Source organism: Xenopus tropicalis, chromosome 6, assembly GCF_000004195.4.
Source record: "Xenopus tropicalis strain Nigerian chromosome 6, UCB_Xtro_10.0, whole genome shotgun sequence".
In the NCBI taxonomy this organism is placed as follows: domain Eukaryota; kingdom Metazoa; phylum Chordata; class Amphibia; order Anura; family Pipidae; genus Xenopus; species Xenopus tropicalis.
This window is the reverse complement of record NC_030682.2, coordinates 54,838,535-54,858,426: the sequence shown is the minus strand read 5'-3', so window position 1 is coordinate 54,858,426 and position 19,892 is coordinate 54,838,535. Positions and strand designations below refer to the sequence as shown.

Sequence of the window (19,892 nt, the reverse complement as noted above, 5' to 3'; positions counted from 1 at the left end):
AATTTGGATCACAATACATCATCTGCTAGAAATTAATTTAAACATGAAATAAACCCAATAGGATTGTTTTGCCTCCAATAAGAATTAATAATATCTTAGTTGAGATCAAGTACAGGGTACAATGTGATTATTACAGATAAAAAGAAAATCATTTTTTAAAAATGTGCGTTATTAGAAGTGATGAGCAAATCTATTCCAATATCACTTTGCCAAAAAAAATTGCAAAACTGCTAAAAAAATTGCGACTTTTTTGACACACCTGCAAATTTCTTAATCCAAATATATTAAAGTCAGTTGGCATTTTTCTCAGTTCATTTTCTTGTTGCAGCAAATTTTTGCAACAGTTTTGCGAAAAAATGTGGAATTTTGCAGCGAATCCATGCCTGGTGAAAAAAATTCACTCATCACTACTTATTTGCTTAAAATAGAGTCTATGGGAGATGGCCTTCCCTTAATTTGGAGCTTTCTGGATACAGGTATAGGACCCATTATCCAGAATGCTCGGGACCAAGGGTATTCCGGATAAAGGGTCTTTCCATAATTTGGATCTCCACACCTTAAGTCTACTAAAAAATTAATAAAACATTAATTAAACCCAATAGGATTGTTTTGCATCCAATAAGGATTATTTATATCTTAGTTGGGATCAATTACAAGGTTCTGTTTTATTTCTACATAAAAAAAGAAAATCAGTTTTAAAATTCTGAATTATTTGCTTATAATGGAGTCTATGGGAGACGGGCTTTCCGTAATTCGGAGCTTTCTGGATAACGGGTTTCCGGATAAGGGGTCCGATACCTGTACAAGTTTCTGGATAATAGATCCTATACCTATATTGGAGTAATGAATAGGAACTTGCAGAATCACTTGAATTAAAGGTAAGTTAACCACATGTTAGGACCTAATCAGCCCAAACATAAATCCTGAGAATTCTAATGGAATTAAGAATAGTTAAGTGGCTACCCCGCCTAGTTAGATGTTCATTTTATGTAAAATGGTTAATGGATCTGCCTGGTCAATGTTTTCTATTAAAGAGAAGCAGAATACATTTAGGAAGTTAGTTATTGTCCTTGAACCCATCAACTAAACTACAAATACGCTAAATACATTATACAAAGTATATCATGAAAAAAAAAACCCTAGAGGTAAGTATTCTGACAGAATCTAAAAATTTCCTCAGGTGCAACACTCACAACTGGGCTTTAAACTGGTTAAAAGTAAAGTTAGAGACACACACAAGCCTAACATCATGTTAGTTGGAGTAATACTTAAGTCATTAACACTGGACTCTGGAGCAGTGGAGACACTAAAACACCATCTGCCAGTCAATAGAACCAAAAGTATGGCTTTATGTGAATGCCAGGAGGCCGCTACCTGTGTAATGCTGACTGTAAAGTTTGGTGGAGAAGGAAATCAAGTGAATCAAGAGGCCGGTCCATTTGCTAGCTGATGTACGTGTGCCCTTAGTTTGTGTGTAAGCAGTTTTTATATTTAGGATTATCCAGAGGTGCATACTACTGGAAATTTATATTTTTATGAAAATAGTGTAATTAGATGAAGCAGTGTTTTACATGTGGGCTGTTTAATATGATATATTTTTATAGAGACATGTAATGTTCAGGGGTATAGTTTCCTCTAAGGAGGACCGCAGAGAATTGATGAACTTAGATGGAAGTGAAGTATCTCAGTGCCCTGAGCGCACTCAAGCTATATACTTGAGGAGGAATAAACGTGACTATGCACCTCTGGTATCATCCCAACTATATACCCATACATTTGAAAAATGCAAAGAGGGACAAAAAGAAATGCTGCGCCTAGTGCAGTAAAATTGTTTTGCCCACACCCACTTTTCAATAAGAATCTGGAACTGCAGACTGAGTTGTTAAAATTGGGACTATCCTGCAAAAATGGGGACAGTTAGCAGGTATGTGGAATGCATTGGAATACTAACTGTGATCTAAGCCTGTTCAACATTAGTGCCAAAAACCTCTTGTGGCTGAATGGCTGGAAACCCCACAAAAACTATTTCAACATGTAGTGGAAAAGACAGAGGCTGTTAAAGCAACAAAGGAATGATCCACTTCATATTAATACCATTGGATTCTGAATGAGCTGTTATACAGGCAGATGTCTTCATACAGTTGGCCATAATAGTGTATGTGTGAGAGACATCTTCTTCCAGTCATAGGATAAATATATTGACTCTTGTGTGTTTTTTTGTTTACCTAATTAATAAAAGGACACACAGTGTGACCCCCTGTGAACTCTTCATAAATATATAATGTTGGCAGCTGCAGATTAGGGAAAGGTGATTAGGGAAAGGTGGAGGACCCTTTGACCCTCCTGCCTTGAAGAGTTACGGCACTGCTGATAAATTGAGGGAAAGAAAAATGCCACAGCTGCAGACAAAAGCAGGTTTTATCATGAGCAGTGTTCTCAACTGCTGCTTGTCAGAAGTTCTGGGTAAAGATCCTTCAGAGTAACAGGCCTCTGGATGGGGGTGAGAAAAGTTTGCCTCATAGTTTACATTGTTTTATCTGTTACCAAGTCAGGCAAGTTTGGGGAGGCTAAGGAATCTGTAATGGGCGGAATGCACATTCTAGAGTGATGGAATGAAACCATTGAGGACACCACCTTCTTCTTTGCTATATATTCTCAGCCCACCTGGGCTTCTCTTCCAGCCAGGTCCTCTAAAAGTGGGGAACTGATTACCTGTAACAGGATTTCTCTGCTTTAAGTTTATGCCATCCTGCTGTGTGTGCTCCCAACGAAGCTGGCATAATAAGTATCAAGTACATGCGTACGCCGACACACGCGCACTGGGGGGGGTACAACGAATGTCAGCACAACGTATATCGACTCGAGTATAAGCCACATTTTTGGTGCTGCAAAAACTTGGCTTATACTCAAGTATATACGGTAATACAAACACTGTGGTTCTTAGCATGGTATAGAGTAAGGTACACTAATACAATCTTCAACATCCAACATAAACATACACTGGTACACTGGTTTAGGAATTTATAAAAGCCATGGCTTTTAATAAGAATTAATAAAATATATATACATCAAGAAAAGTATATTTACCATTCAAAACTTTTTTTGCTTCACGCACATTAATACTGCTGCAGTGTACGGTAATTCCGATTCTTCTGTGCATGTCTCTTACAGAGGCTGTATGAAATAGGGACATGGTTTCTGGATTTGTTTTGCCAAGTTTTTTCAAAATTACTTTTATTTAGTCCTGAATTTGTTAGCCATAGAAGTGGTTATTGGAAGACAACAGACTCGTATTTCAAGATTGTATGTAATTTTAGTGCTTAGGATGTGGGCGACCCACAGGTGTTCCTCCTGGTCTAGGTGCAGGAGGACTTGTTATTGCTATGCGTGGAGCCTGTATTGCAGAGGCCTCCCTCTTTGCATTGTTTGGTGCATTACTGGTAGTTCCACTGCTCTGGTTCTCTAAGAAAGAGAAGAGACATTTATTAATAAATAGACATTGCCTTCTACAGTGTCACAGTTCTACTATACAAATTCACTTCACCAGCTGTTTTCCAATCTCTTCAAATTTCAGTCCATATAGAAGAATATAAAACTGTAATTAAAACACTTTTTTTTCACTTACTAAACAATTTCAAGAGCTCCAAGGCTCTGTGTTACTGTTTCCAGGCAAGGTAAAAATGGACAGAAGCAATAGCTCTGGGTTCAGGCACATGCTTTTTAAAGCATGGGGTGAATTCCTGGTTTGTGTTTATCCGTAGACCAAGTATCCACCCCATGTGGCAGGAGCCTAACTTATAATTAATTAAATTAAAAATAATTAAAACATAATGTGCAGTAGTCCTACACTGGTAAACTGGTGAGTGTGCTTCAAAAGTACTCTTATATTTTATATAAATAAGCTCCTGTGTAGCCATAGGGGGCAGCTATTCAAGGTGGAAAATGGAGTAAAGGCACAGGTTACATTGCAGATAACAGATGTGTTTTACAGATGGTGTCCATTATCTGTTATAAACCTGTGACATTTAGCCTATTTCAATTAGAATTTTTCTTAGAACAGCTATCCCCATGGCTACACAATAGCAATTGTTTATATAAACTATAGTAGTGTTCCTAAGGGAAACACACACATTTTACCAGTGTGGAGCAACAGTATATTATATTTAAATTACTTTGACACATAGCAGTGGGACTTCTTTTTTCAAAGGAGTGCGTTAGACAGTCAGATTGCATTTCTGCTAGCAAGTCAGACACCCATGTGCCCCAATGTAAACATGACTGAATGTATTAAATGCCTTTTGCATTTTTTCTCATTCTATATAAAGTTTATTATAGCTGCAGATCTGTGTATTTTATTGAGGTATATCCCTTGATACCCACTAGGTGGAGACACTGCATTGTAAGATCCCTGTTCCCCAAGCTCTTACAAATTTCTGCAGAGGGTTCCACGTTTGCCAGATGGTAAAAGTGCCAGGTTCAAAGGAATGTGATCTTATTCTTAGGCAGTGTATTAAGAAAGTCTTACAGTTTCCTTGCATTGATACTGAATGCTTGAGTAACAAGGTGCAGGCATTTTATGTATAGCAGTGCAGTTACTTATATCACTTCTACATGCTCAGTGTGAAATGCATGGTAGTAATTTAGTTACATAGTTACATAGTTACATAGGGTTGAAAAAAGACCAGTGTCCATCAAGTTCAACCCATCCAAGTAAACCCAGCACACCTAACCCACACCTACCAATCTATACACTCATATACATAAACTATAAATACAACCACTAGTACTAACTGTAGATAATAGTATCACAATAGCCTTGGATATTCTGATTGTTCAAGAACTCATCCAGGCCCCTCTTAAAGGCATTAACAGAATCTGCCATTACCACATCACTAGGAAGGGCATTCCACAACCTCACTGCCCTCACCATGAAAAACCACCTATGCTGCTTCAAATGGAAGCTCCATTCCTCTAATCTAAAGGGGTGACCTCTGGTGCGTTGATTGTTTTTATGGGAAAAAAGAACATCCCCCATCTGCCTATAATCCCCTCTAATGTACTTGTACAGAGTAATCATGTCCCCTCGCAAGTGCCTCTTTTCCAGAGAAAACAACCTCAACCTCGACAGTCTCACCTCATAGTTTAAATCTTCCATCCCCTTTACCAGTTTAGTTGCACGTCTCTGCACTCTCTCCAGCTTATTAATATCCCTCTTAAGGACTGGAGCCCAAAACTGCACTGCATACTCAAGGTGAGGCCTTACCAGGGACCTATAAAGAGGCAAAATTATGTTCTCATCCCTTGAGTCAATGCCCTTTTTTATACAAGACAGCACTTTATTTGCTTTAGTAGCCACAGAATGACACTGCCTGGAATTAGACAACTTGTTATCAACAAAAACCCCTAGATCCTTTACCCTAGATACCCCCAACACACTACCATTTAGTAGATAGCTCGTGTTTATATTATTTCTACCAAAGTGCATAACTTTGCACTTATCAACATTGAACCTCATTTTCCAGTTTGCTGCCCAGTTTTCTAATTTTGTCAAATCGCTCTGCAAAGCGGCAGCATCCTGCATGGAACTTATAGTTTTGCGCAATTTTGTGTCATCAGCAAAAATAGAAACAGTACTCTCTATGCCCTCCTCCAGGTCATTGATAAACAAGTTAAAAAACAAAGGACCAAGGACTGACCCCTGCGGTACACTAACCACACTGGTCCAATTAGAAAATGTTCCATTTACCACCACTCTTTGTACTCTATCCTTCAGCCAGTTCTCTATCCAATTACAAATATTATGTTCTAGGCCAATATTCCTTAATTTGATTATTAACCTTCTGTGAGGTACTGTATCAAACGCTTTAGCAAAGTCCAAGTAGATGACATCAACTGCCATTCCAGCATCGAGGTTCCTACTCACCTCCTCATAAAAGGCGACTAAATTAGTCTGGCAAGATCTGTTACGCATAAAACCATGCTGGCACAAACTAATAGTATTGTGAACTGCAATGTATTCAAGTACCCTATCCCTTATTACACCTTCCAAAAGTTTTCCTACTACTGATGTCAGACTAACAGGCCTATAGTTTTCAGACTGAGAACGGGATCCCTTTTTAAATAACGGCACCACATTAGCAATCCGCCAGTCTCTCGGCACCATGCCAGACCTCAATGAATCCTGAAAAATTAAGTGAAGAGGTTTGGCAATCACAGCGCTCAACTCATTTAATACCCTGGGATGAATCCCATCCGGCCCTGAACCTTTGTTTACCTTTACATGTTCAAGTCTCTTTTGAATTTCCTCCTGAGTGACCCATGCGTCAGTAGCTAAATTACTAGAACTGGGCATATTAAAAAGGAAGCCTTCATTATCTGGCTCCTCAGATGTATAGACAGATGAAAAATAAGAGTTAAAAATTTCAGCTTTTTCCCCGTTCTCATCAACCAACTTACCCCTCCGTGATTTGCTGACCCAGTAGGTTTACTGCCGAAGGTAAGCTTCTCAGCTCAGGTCATGGCAGAAATATCCATGCCTATCATTATATTTATAACTTACAAACTGCACACTTTTGTTTCCCAGTGGTCTTCAACATGCTCTGCTGATAATTATCTCACAGCTAAAGCCTATTGTAGGGGATCAGAGAACTCTTTCCCCTGTTTCTCTATCTGTGACATCATCCAGCCCAGCTACAGACTGGGGAGAAACACGATTGGCTGGATGCCCCAGTGCATAGTTGGGAGAGAGAATGCGTGTCTAGGTTTGGAGTCAAAAATCAGGGGTGGCCCAGCAGTTTATAAAGGGAGCCCCTGTTGTTTTGACAGCTTTTGGAAGAGAGATCTAGAGTGAGTAGCCAGTGCCAATTGCAGTTCAGACTGCAAAAGCCCAGTCTGCTGGGCTGCTGGGGATTACAAAGTCCTCTGTGGAATCTCTGTGTGTCCCCTGGTGAGGACAGGTATTGCTCGATTGCCTGCTACATGGGAGCAGCCACCTTTCCAAAGGGGTAGGTACTCTGGGGCAGGTCGCGCTACCTGGGGGGACTTAAGAGCTCTTGGGGAAGGGACCAAACTGAATAAAAGGGTTTGTGGTCTATCCGGATCCAAGTTGGCAATGGGCATCTAAAGATACTGTGCCAAGAGTGGATAGACTGCATGGGTTCCTCAGGGCAGGATAATCAGTTATCCATAAAGTTGTTTCTTTATCCTATTTCAATGGTTATATAAAGTTATCCTTGCTGCAAAATATGTACTAAATATTTTTCCTAGTGGAAATCCCCTTGAGGTGTGCTCCTCAGCATCCACTAGGTGGAGGCACTGCGCTAAATCCCAGTTCCCAGTATCTTTCCCATTTGCAAAGAGTACTAAAAATTCTCCTGTTAATTGAGTGCCAAGAAAGGGTTACACTATGTACATTGGAACTGATTGAAACACATAACAAAAAATATTACCATTTGCAGCTGACTGAAGTTTCAAAGCATTCCTTGCGCTTGGAGGCAATAACTCTTCAAGGTCTCTCATTACTGAGTTTGCCTGAGTATTATTGTTTCTTTTATTTTTCTCCTCTTCTCTTTGCTGAACAAACCAAAAATCATACAAATTAGCCATTAACAGCCTTGTAATTCCTACACATGTCTCTATCAAATGTTAAACAATTTCATTTACACCTGTCAGTCTTGCACAATACTATCAGTTAGTTAAAAAGTTAAATAGAGGAATACAAAATAAATATCTATTACTGATTGCTTTATATACTACTGACGTAATATAAAAAAAGCATGAATAATAACTCTGGCTCTGGTCTTCACCAACAGCCTTTTGGGGCCCTGAACATCATGCTGAGCCATCAATGTGGAAACTACTCTCCAAGCAAACATAATAAGAAGTAATGGGGATAAGATGTAAGTGAGGTGAGACACAATAGGGTGAGGTTGGGGGTTACACAAGTAGGTTCAGTCAGACTAAAGGGCAAACACTGTAATACAATATTCATAAACACAGTAGCAAGTACAGTAGACTGGTACCACATTTGGAATCAGGACCCTATTGTTATAAATTCCTAAAGCACCACCGTCACATTTACATTAATATGATGCATGTGCTTGTGCCCTTCACTAAAAGCCAGGGCTGAAATGCCTTACAGACACAGGCATTCCCTGTAGCTAAGAGGACCCAGCACATGCAAGCTTCCATAAACACACACAGCTCACAAAAGTACAAACAAAAAAGGGCAACCAAATCTTCTTAATTTTCCTGCTACTTTAATTTATTATGTGCACACATTACAAATGTGTCTATATTTTTATTTTAATCCATATTTTTAAAATATTACTGCTATAGCTCCTCATATACTCCCTTTTAGTTCTTTATGCCCTCAACACTTTATAATTTCCACAATACTTTCCATTCACTGTATTTTCTTTTAACTCCAACAAAGAACTGAGGATTGTGAAACAGACAAACATGGTCTATGTGAAGATGGCAGGGACATAGAAAATTGAAACGTTATATATATTCATAAGTACAGCAGTCAAAGACCATGTAATGTGCAAAATAGAAATCCTTGAATAATCCAGCATAGTTAATATTGGTTGCCTGTAGTCATTTACCATAAAGTATAACTTTTCATTCTTTGACTGTTAAAAGCACTTGGATAATCATGTTCGGAAGGAATAATCATTCATTGCAGCATTAAAACATCTTGCTCGTAGCAGAATGACAATGCAAATTGCTTTACTTTATTCTTATACAGTATTGCTTTGCTTCAGAAGCACTACCGGGAATTCAGTTTCTCACAATTTCATAAACTGACTTACCATGTGCATTTTTTTCTTCAAGTCTATGTTGGCCTGTTGATAAGCTTTGGAAACTGCATTGAGGTAATAAATGGCTAATCTGAAAGAAACATGGCAAAGTCATTCAGATTTGGGATTTTTGCACCTTGACACAAAATAAAGTACAATTGACAGCTGTAACAGCTGTGTGTTTGTGATAGCAATTTTTGCAACTATAAAATCAGATACTACTGCTTTCCAAATGTTAAATGTACAGTATTTTCAGAGCATCTATCATTTCCTGAACATTTATCATTAAATGAACCAAATAATAGTAAAACTATGTGAATTTTGTAATTAATGTTCTGTATATTGAAAAATTTGCTTAGAATGAAATTGTTAGGTATAGTATGTATGGTAAATTATAAGAAATCAGTGGATAATTTTAGAATTACCAGTACAATGTGAGGGAGTCAGATTGCTTGGAATCCATGGGCGTAGGTTATGTCTTCTTTATTTTGTTTCCATATTAGTTCCCCTTAAGTTTTTTGATCACTGCTCTAAGTGTGTTGAGGATAGTTCTATATTATTTCAAGGGTTTGAAGATACTAAAAAACGTGATCCTTACTTCTTATACTAGGAATTCTGATAGTTACACCCAAACCTGCAGCTATAAGGAACTCCTGAATTTTAAATGTGCCGTTTAGGAATGGTGGAATGCCTAGATGCACAGAAACAGTGATTATTCTAGCAGATCCTGATAAGGGCTAAGAGTGCGACATGCTATTAATTAATGATTACATTAAATGTAAATTTTTAGCAAGTGAAGTGTGCAAAACATTTAAAGCACAATTTTGAATGCAAATCGCCATGTTTTTATCCATAATGCAGATTCAGGCACTCAGGCATTAGCACCTATGTGTAAAATTGGACACAACTATTTGTTGCATCAGTGCAAATTGCATCCAGCTTTACTAGAGTGGGATTGCATCACTTTGCATTTAAAACAGCGTTTGGAACTGAATAACTGGGAACAGGTCTTGGGTGCAAGTCCATAGGCACCTATTGCTGTAACCCACTGGAAACCCTAGGCCTACCTTTCATGTGGATGTATAGCAAAAATCCCCAACCAGTGGCTCAGGGGCAACATGTTGCTCACCAACCTCTTGGATGTTGCTCTCAGTGCCCCCAAACCAGGTAGTTATTTTTGAATAGTAGTAGTTTTGGTTGAATAAAAACAAGATTTACTACCAAATAAAGCCTCTTGTAAGCTGATAGTGTGCATAGAGGCTGCCTAATAGCCAATCACAGCCCTTATTTGGCTCCTCCATGAACTTTTATGATGCTTGTGTTGCAAAAAGAAAAGATTGGTTGTGCTATCCAAAATAGAATCTATAATAAAGTTAACTTGGAGTGCATATTCCTAGCCATGGCTTCCGGCTATAAACATATTAAGTGCAAAATATAAAAAAAGGAAGTCACTCACGATTCAGTAGGTGCAAAAAAACTGCCTCCATGCAGGTTTATTGGAGAAATCAGTGAGAAGGATACAGACGTTTTGGGAACCTCTCGTTCCCTTTTTCAATTTAGCATTCCCATGATGATACTTGTGTTGCTCCCCAAGCCTTTTTACATTTGACTGTGGCTCACAAGTAAGAAAGGTTGGGGACCCCTGATGTATAGGAATGCTTACTGACGCAAGAACCTTAATATGTACCTCAATATGCAATCTCTAGTTGTCCATTTGGAGCACCCACAGGCACATTCAGAAATTGCTCATATTGGGATGGCAAGCATCTGTTATAGTGCTACTGTGATATAGTGTACAAATATATTCATATTTTTGAAATTCAGTAAAGGATTTAAAAACACTTCTTTTAGACAATGTTCTGTTGTTGCATTTAGACTAGTATTAGCACTTCTCATACTATACCTTTTTATTTGCAGTGTACTGCAAGTTTTATCCTGCCAAATTCTTTTTTCCAAAACATATATGTCATGTAACTTTTTTTCTCCCCCAACTTCAGTTAGCCCCATCACTGACATGCACAGTGTACATGCATGGTAAAGCCGCCATAAAGGGAACGATGTATGACAGAAAGTTCTCATGTACTTTAAAAGCTTCAAAATAGGGACTGAGAAATATTTAGCAAGTATTAATATGGCAGTTTAAGTTGGGTGACCAAACACGTAACACCATAATTGTCTAAAACACTCAAAATGGGTTTAATTTTTCTATAAATCAGATGACATGTTCTTGGTCCTTGCATATAGAGATAACAGCATTAAACACTGTTTTCTATTATAGGAACACTAAAAGCAGTACAATGTCCCTTCTCATGATTACAATGTAATAAAATTAAACCAAACATTACACAAAAATCCCTGTATCAAGATAACGGCAAGATGACTGAAAGGGAGCTGCTAACCAACATGATCATTGGTGAATTCTCTCTGATGAATCACTAATTTTGTATTCAACTACTATAGATAACTAGGGGAGTGCAGAAGAACAGTTTTATGTAGGAGTGAGATTCCTTTAACCAAAAGGGAGATAACATCACTTTACTAATATGGCGTTAAAGTGAAAATAAAAACCCAACCACTTACACCATAAGAAGAATAGCTGGAATAATTAGCCCAGGGTTTGCAATAGAACTTATAATTTTTCCAACAAACGGAGGGAAATCGTTTTGCATTGTTTCTTGAATAACATCAAACATTCTGTTCTTCCCACTGCAAATACAAAAAATATTACACACAGGCAATGTCAATGTGTATTTCAATAATCATAACATTTTCTTATCAAATTCATTGATTGAAAGTAGTCCTAGCAGATACTGCTATTTTATACTAAGAACAAAATGATATGTAGAACAAAATAAAGTGCTGTAGTTTAAAGCATTGGGGCAGATGCGAATTTAGGGCTTAATGCATAAAACGTACCCAGGTTCTATTCATTCCCAAAATTGGGATTTTAAGAAGCATATTTACTAATGGATGAAAGCTAGAGTTCACCATTTGATAAATATAGTTAAAAAAATCCCATAGGAATGAATAGAACATGGGTGGGTTTATATTAAGCTCTAAACTCAAATTTTGCTAAATTCCCCTCTTAATGTACATTATTTAAGTTGTCACAACTAATAAAATTTTGTCATGGCTAAACTACTGTAGTCTCACACTCACATGGTTTTTATCAGGATTCAATAAACCTGCCAGTGAATTTTTGAACTCTGTGAGCCAGATCACCTGAAGGAAACTCACATAAGTATAGGGATATTTGTGTCATTTTTGCAATACTAACTATTATGGCTATTTTGTTTGCCCGTAACTAAAGGAATGGATGATCAAAATTAAATCATCTGGTCCTACAATAAGCAACTGCCTTTCTTCACATTTACATTACAAAGACTTCAACAAAACATAACATTTTAGCAAAGATTGCATTTGAATGAGATGTGATTAGTCTGTGTTGAACTGTAACTTGGTAATAGGGACAATAGTATGGTAAACTTCATTATTATTAAAGTTGTCTTGAAACACAAAGTTTATTGTCCAGGGAAAAAAATCTAGTTCTCTTTCACATTTTGCACATCTTTTGCAGTCTCTTTTATAAAGTAGCATTATTATTCATTGGCTGAGGTTCTTATTTGAATTCATATTCAGGAAACTCAATTTCTTTTATAGTCACTTCTTTTATAACCTATATATACATTTTTATATATTTTTATTTAGTTATTTTTACTGATATTTATTGTTACATTCATCCATCTTGTATAACCACCTTTTAGTCTTCTTGCTAGTCAATTATTATTCCTACCATCTCACCATACAAAAGGCACAATTTTCTTTTAACCAAAGTCAGCATCTGAGCTATTTCATGCTTTATAAGGTTGTAAATGGATTAACTACCCACCTGCAGACTTGAGAAAGCCTATTATGTATCTTCCTGATTTAGACAGTTTTCACCCTGTGTGAATAATGCTCAGCTTTTGACCCATATTAAAGAGCATCTAAACACTACTGCACTGCTCAACCATCCTTTAACTAATTATCAAGGTTATATGATTACTCTGTGAGCCATCACCTTACTAAGCCTGTTCATGCACCCCAGTGTCGCAACTGCTGGGGCACAGCACATTCTGGCTTTCATGTTATCATGGCCTTTTTCCCCAGGCGCCCAGAGTTTGTTTATGATCAGGGAAGCAGCCAGACTCACTCCCTAAGGATAGATATTGCACTTGTTCTTAGCCAAAAACCAGAGAAGTGATAAAAAGCTGCGAAAAAAGTTTTGATTTTTCTTTTAACCCTGACAGGGCTCACTCCCTGTAAAGAGCCACTGAGGTTCCCTATTAACATGGATTGAACTAGGTACCTTACAGAATCACTCAACTCTGCCTGTATCTCCTTCCAGCACTTCTCCTTCCAGCCTTCCTTCCTGTAGAACTCCCCGGGGCAGGGACTACACTCCCACTCCTTGCACAGACAGACAGAGTAAGTAATGCAGAGGATTGGATATTATAAAAAGTACCCGCAGCCTCACTAGAAAAAATCTTAACTGCCAAACTTGAGAGTTGCACTTTTTGCAGGAAAATTAGAGCATGTAGAGCAGCTGCCCCCCTCTGTAAAACTAAGGCAACAAGAGCTTACAGCAAATTAGATAAATATCAGCAAAAGTAAGCCAAAAGTAAAATGCACAAATATGAAACAGATAAATAGGTATATCAAAATCACATGATAGGGCCACTTCAACTAAACTTTTGTGATATATAAAGGCTACTTTGATATGTCTAAGGCTACAGCCACACAGGGTTGATTTGGGGAAATGGGTGTGTATGCATTTTTAAGCTGAAATTTGCACTGCATGGTGCACCCAGGCCAACATAGACACAGGAGTAAGTGGAAGCCCATCGATTGGCTGATTTGCAGCCTGCTTTTACACAGTTCCATATGGCAGTAGCCTAACATTGGACCTAATAAAAACATTAGGCTTACTATGTACATGAAAACATTAGAAAAAGGGTGTTGTTGTAGATTGCAGCACATTTACACGACATAAAACACTATACCTGAATGGTCCGCAGTCAAATGATGGTGGAAGAGACATGATTGTGTAGGCAACAGGCAGTAAACTCAGAAAGAGAATAAGCAAAAGTAAACCCATGTAAAAGTTATTTGATTTCGATGCTTTAAAGACACGTTCATGTGGAACATTACTGCTCATGACTGCCCAGCACTGGAAATACATGGAGGTTAGTAAACGGAGGACATTAATTCCAATTAATCCAGGAGCATAGAATGAACCCATCCTGTGAAACAAAATGGTAAAATACGCATTACATGTTAAACAGAGAGGAGAAGATCACCTTAAAATTAACTTTTAGTATTAGGTAGGCAGTGGGATGCTAAGGAAATCTGCAATTAAGCTTTGGTGCACTTGATTTTTTAATTTCTATAGTTTTTGATTTATTTATATTTTTGTGGATAGCTTTGAGGCATAAAGTTTTTAACATCAATCTAGGGCTTAATTAGCCTAGCAACCATTCAGGCGTGACAATGTCAGAATTAAATATATGAAAATAGGGGCCTAAATAGGAATATAAGCAATACAAAATATTTAAAATATAAAAAAACTGATCACATTCATTCTGTTGGGTATCTGGGGTAGTGACCTCAACAGCCACAAAGCATTTTCAGTTGTGGGCCAAAAAAGGTAGAAAAGAAAGGCTATTAATGTAAAAACCATAAATAATAGTAAATGAAGGACAGTTGCAAAGGTGCTTGGAATAGGTTTATCAATAATACTTCCCATACTTCACCCCATATGTATAAGAAAGGAAACATTAAATGCAGTAAATGCTGCCTGCTGATTGGTTGCTATAGATGACTAGGCCTGTAGCAAACTTTGCTCTTTTTATTAACCAAACACCATTAAATTTTAAAGGTGAATTTTCCCTTTTAACGCAGTTCATACAAGTGCATTATATAAAAATACATAGAAAGCCCTTTTATGATCTTTGGTGAAACACTGGCACAACTGGCACTAGCACCAGTGAAGAAACAATAAATGACTGTTAAACTCGAACTTTTGTGAGCATCAATTCTAATTTATCTAATGTATATAATGAGATTGTATATTCTTTCTGCTGGGCGGGAACATATTTTAATTAACTAATTGTCATGTGGAAATGTATTAGAGGCCTTTGTCAATGCACATAACATATGATAGATGCAAAATGTTGACTAAAACCCTATTGTAAATGAGAGTAAAGGAATAGACATCATTATAAATGCCACAGCTGAAGCTTACTGCTCCTGGACAATAACAAAACTCATTTCTGCATAATTGAAATCTTCATTGTATTGAGAGTTTGTAGGATACAAATAGAACAACGTTTTTCTCCACAATGAAGGGTGCCAGCATAAGCATCCTTAATTATTTGCAATTTACAGACACAAACATAAAGTTTTATTTCCCAAAGAATAAAATGGAAATAAAACAGGGCTCCTGTTGTGTTCCCACAACAGATTATCTACATTAATATTTGTTTAGTGATTTTTCTGATATATTTTTCCCGAAATTCTAATCTGTAGACATACAAAACATGTAACTTCATTATTGTCTCCTACTGTCTTTGAAGCACTTCTGTAATATACTCATGGTCTACTTAGATTCTGACAATATTTACTACTTTAATTAGCAGTTCCCTCTTGTTCTTCCTTTTTCCTCTCAAGTGGTGTGTTTATAGCTTGTGCTTCTCTCTACTTGTGTTTTGTAGGCATAGAGAAGTGGATCAGCTCTCATTCGCAGCTCCTGCTTTCACATTTTTTAGCCTCAGGCCTTTACACAAGATGGCACCCTCTGGCCTTAGTTAAATCTATACTCCCCATCCATTCTGGTACCACAGATGTCTCTTCTAACAAGCTTACAATTAACAGAGTGTTGAAATTATTTTAAATATAATGTACTGTATATAAATGTGCAGTATAGCTTGCTACCAACAAGGCTGCTGTCCTAGGCTTAGTAAATGTACTCTTGCTCCTCTGTCTGTAGCTGCCTCTCTAAGGGATCCAATTTACCCTAACAACCAAACAGTGGTTTGAATAATGGAAAGGAAGATAGCAGGTGTAGCAGAGGGCCTGAATAGAAAAGGTAACAATAACAATAACATTTTTAGCCTCACAGAGAAATAGTTCTTGGGTGTCTGGGTCATTGTCTGTCATTTGCAAGTAGGAAAAAGAGAGAAGTGGAGCGCAATGATTCTAAAACTATTAAAAATAAAGATCAAATGAAGAATTGCTAAGAATATGACATACTATAAATTACTAATAGTTAACTTAAAGGTGAATTAGTCCTTCAGTTACTATTACATAATAATGTTCATGCAGACTAACAGACCTTCCTGCAGCTGTTATTTTGCTAAATAACGATTTTCCTAAAAAGATCGAAATCATAGCTACCAGTTTTTTTTTCTGAAAATGTTTATGATGCTAAGGTCCATAGAATATAATTTTTATATTATATTAGAATATTAATTATAATATCAGTTAGTATTAATAAGTATTAATAAGTATTTCCAGACCCAGATACATGCAGAAAACTTCAGTGTGTCCTGTCCCCAGTGCTCCGTATATGAAATAAATGGATGCGCATGCGTGCGATCCTCAGCGAGGGAAGGGGCGGGGGTGGCCACTGGGTGCCTTAATTAGAAATCCGGTGTTGAGTATTTCCTCATATTAAATAAGTCCTTTATATGATGGATTTGGGTATTTGGGATGTTTAAATGCTGTGGTATATTAATAGATTTCAACACTGATGAAAAACTTAAGGAGTAGATGAGCTAACAGAACACAGTGTGTAAAGTGCAAAAAATAAAACAACCAAAAAAAAGGTGCAATCTGCAATGTTTGCACTTGGCACACTTTGTTCTGCTCTATACAATCTGCCACAGGCCTTTGCACTCTTTTTCAGGGCACAGAGACTTAAGTAGAGACCTCTATACAAGAAGGGTGGGCAAGGGGCAGCAGGTAGCTACAGATATTTTGATCATTAGTCAGCTTGCTGGGACTGTGGTCTGCTCCTCATGCTGGATATTTTCCCTATGCGAGGGTGCAATCTCAGCAAACAGTATATGAACCCTATAGTCCTGTACCTGTAACTACAGTGTACCTCATATTTGTTTTTTACTCTGCTTACTCTGCTCACTCTCGATATGATACTTACCTGGATATGTATGGGAAAACCTGATAATTGCAAGTGTTTTGGGAGAAAGGAACATAATGAATGCAGTCTCTTCTAGAGCCTCCAAATACAAATAGTTGGACTCTCCTGTTACAATAATATGCTACATGGAAACTAAACCTTTCTCTGTATTTTATCCTTAGCTTATTTAGCTAATGAAAACATATCAAATGGATTTATAGTTATATTTCTATTGCAGGAATTCCCTTATTTCTATAAAGGTGTTACTGGCTGATTTTAGATCATGCATTGTCTTGTCTTTTCCTTAGTCCATATTTCCTTTAACCATGACAATCCTTTTATTTTTAAAAATGCCTCTGTCAGTCTCATAATCCTCTTATAGTTGGGCATTGCCTGGTATCATTGGAGGGGCAACTATCCAAATGCAACTATGACAAGCCCCATGTGTGGACTTTAGCTGGCACATGCCAGGGAATTAGGGTATACAACAGAAAAAAATGCATAGGCGTGTTATATGTGCTCCCATGAGTTGTGTTTTTTCAGGGTGTATGAGATTTAGGGTATTTAGTTATGGGGTTGATTATGGTGTTACAACTGGTTGTAAGAGTAAGGTGGACGTAGCCATTGACAGCAAATAGTGCAGAATCATGTGACATGTTACTGCATTCTTATGGGAACACTTTTCTGCATTCCTTTTTTAAAACTTGGAAGTTTTGGTATTATTTTTAATTTCCTATTTCTTAATTAATGTTATTAAACATTAATAAACTTCATTTAAGCCTAAAGAGCCAATACAAGTATCAGATCTATTATTTGGAAACCTTTTATCCAGAAAGCTCCAAATTACAGGAAGAAAAAAATTTTTGAAAACAATTTACTTTTTCTCTGTAATTATAAAACAGTACCTTGTACTTGATCCCAACTAAGATACAATTAATCCTAATTCGAGGCCAAACAATCCTTTTGAGTTCATTTAAGGCTAATGTCAGACGAGGCTTTTAGCATATATTTTCAGCAAGCGGAAAAGTGCTTGCCAAAAATACCACCATCCGCCACCTACCTGTACCTGCACCGGAATGAATGAGATACGCTCTGGTGCAGGCACATGTAGGAGGCGTATGGCGGTATTTTTGGCAAGCACTTTTTGCTTGCCGAAAATATACGCCATATGCCGCGTCTGACATTAGCCTAATGTTCAAATAATCTACCTGTACTGACAGTATATTAAGGAATTTAAGCAACAAAAGCAAACTCATATAAAACACTTTCACATATGATACCATACGTATTTCTTTATTGCACCTCACCGTCATACATTTGTCAGAACAATATAGGACAGAACATATACTATAAATCACACATTTTATTACCATATCATCCCTTGATTGAAGACCAGCCCTAACACATTGCCACTGATGTCAAATTCTGCATAGGAAGGCTGTGTAGAAAAAAGTAACCTTTTAAAATGTTCAATAGAGTCAGCCACAATTAAACAATAGGGCGTATTTACTAATGTGGGGGAAAGGGAAAAAAGGAAAAAAACAGGTGCAAGGTGGAATGTTTCTGCCAACAATGCACAATGGTGCCACTTTTGGCCCCATCCGTCATTCATAAAAAATTAATAAATAAATTAATAATTAATAAAAAGTTATGCAATAAAGGCTGTAAATGTAAAATAATTGCATAAATAAGAATAAAAATACAAATTTCACAATGGAATATTCTTTGTTAGCTATTGCATTGCAAATTTTAAGTGCATACAAGCACACTTTTAAGGTATGCTTAAAGCTGACATACTATTTTAGCATTACAATATTTTTCAATAAACTTTATTACATACACAATCATTCACAACCATTCTTATACTGGTGGATGTGTATAAATAAATTTACTCATTACAAATATTTATCCATTACTGATTTTTATTACCTTTCCTTCAAATAGTTTATGATTAAGTGCACCCTAAGGCATGACACATGTAAGGATTGTTTACTGGGATGTGTTTTCTTTAAATAAACTTTCTTTGGAATTGCATCAGTTAAATTTAGGTGGTGTGGTTTGTGCCAGCCTGCTGTTTCTGAAAAAAGTACAAGTTACCTGCCTAAAACTGATGGTCCTGGGCATTTGCATTTGAACCCACGTGTTTGGTGGTAAGTTTAGTCCACAATGTACTGGTTATACATTTTAATGGACATAAACGTTTGAGCCTGATTGAGAATGACATAGCACTCCTAATGCAGTGGAAAGTGCAAAAAATTGGCATATACTATGATGTTCTTTTCCAGAATGCCAGTGTAGTTGTCCTGCCAAAGTCAAAAATATTTAAATGTTAAATATTGATCAAGATAGTGAAGCTGCAAATATTTGCACTCATTAGTAAAATGACATGCAAATGGACATATCGCTGACCTGCCTGGGAAAGGCAATGTTAATGTTATGTTAATGTTATACTGGGCAGCCTCCCATCAATCATTCAATGCAGAGGAAAGATGTACAGAATGGGATTAAGGATTCTACTGGGACAGACACACTGCTCTGTAGAAGATACTAAGGAAATCCTCTGGGAATATGTTAGAGGCAACCCCATAGTATTAGTGAATCTACAAGACCTCAGGACCGCAATAACATAGCACAAAGGCATCATGTTACTTGTAATTGTACTTGTGTAGTCTGCTGTCAACTAATAGAGCCATGCTCTACTTTATACTCCTAAACACCACTCAAAGCATGCTTTTATTGTATGCTAGTTGTGCAACATCTAGGAACCAACCCAGTATTGAACGATGTGTTCTAAGGAATTACCCTGCCTGCTTGTCCATTATCTACCTTTAAAACAGACCTAACTTAACCACCTTGTAGCTCAAATATGTACTATTAGCTTACCAATAGACTAGCAAAGAGACAGCAATATACAT

The 19,892-nt window shown here is 37.1% G+C and overlaps 1 protein-coding gene across 1 annotated transcript in view; it reads right to left on the bottom strand.

The window, feature by feature from the left end:
* Nucleotides 1-3,313: 3,313 nt before the first annotated feature.
* Nucleotides 3,314-19,892, bottom strand: part of LOC116411739 (transmembrane channel like 2) — a 48,839-nt gene continuing 32,260 nt past the window's right edge. The window contains exons 13-18 of the mRNA XM_031904576.1: nucleotides 18,348-18,415; nucleotides 13,844-14,083; nucleotides 11,382-11,507; nucleotides 8,814-8,892; nucleotides 7,449-7,572; nucleotides 3,314-3,462 (exon numbers count right to left, since the gene is read on the bottom strand). Coding sequence (XP_031760436.1) covers nucleotides 3,314-3,462; nucleotides 7,449-7,572; nucleotides 8,814-8,892; nucleotides 11,382-11,507; nucleotides 13,844-14,083; nucleotides 18,348-18,415 — 786 coding nt within the window. The remainder of the gene's footprint in view (nucleotides 3,463-7,448; nucleotides 7,573-8,813; nucleotides 8,893-11,381; nucleotides 11,508-13,843; nucleotides 14,084-18,347; nucleotides 18,416-19,892) is intronic.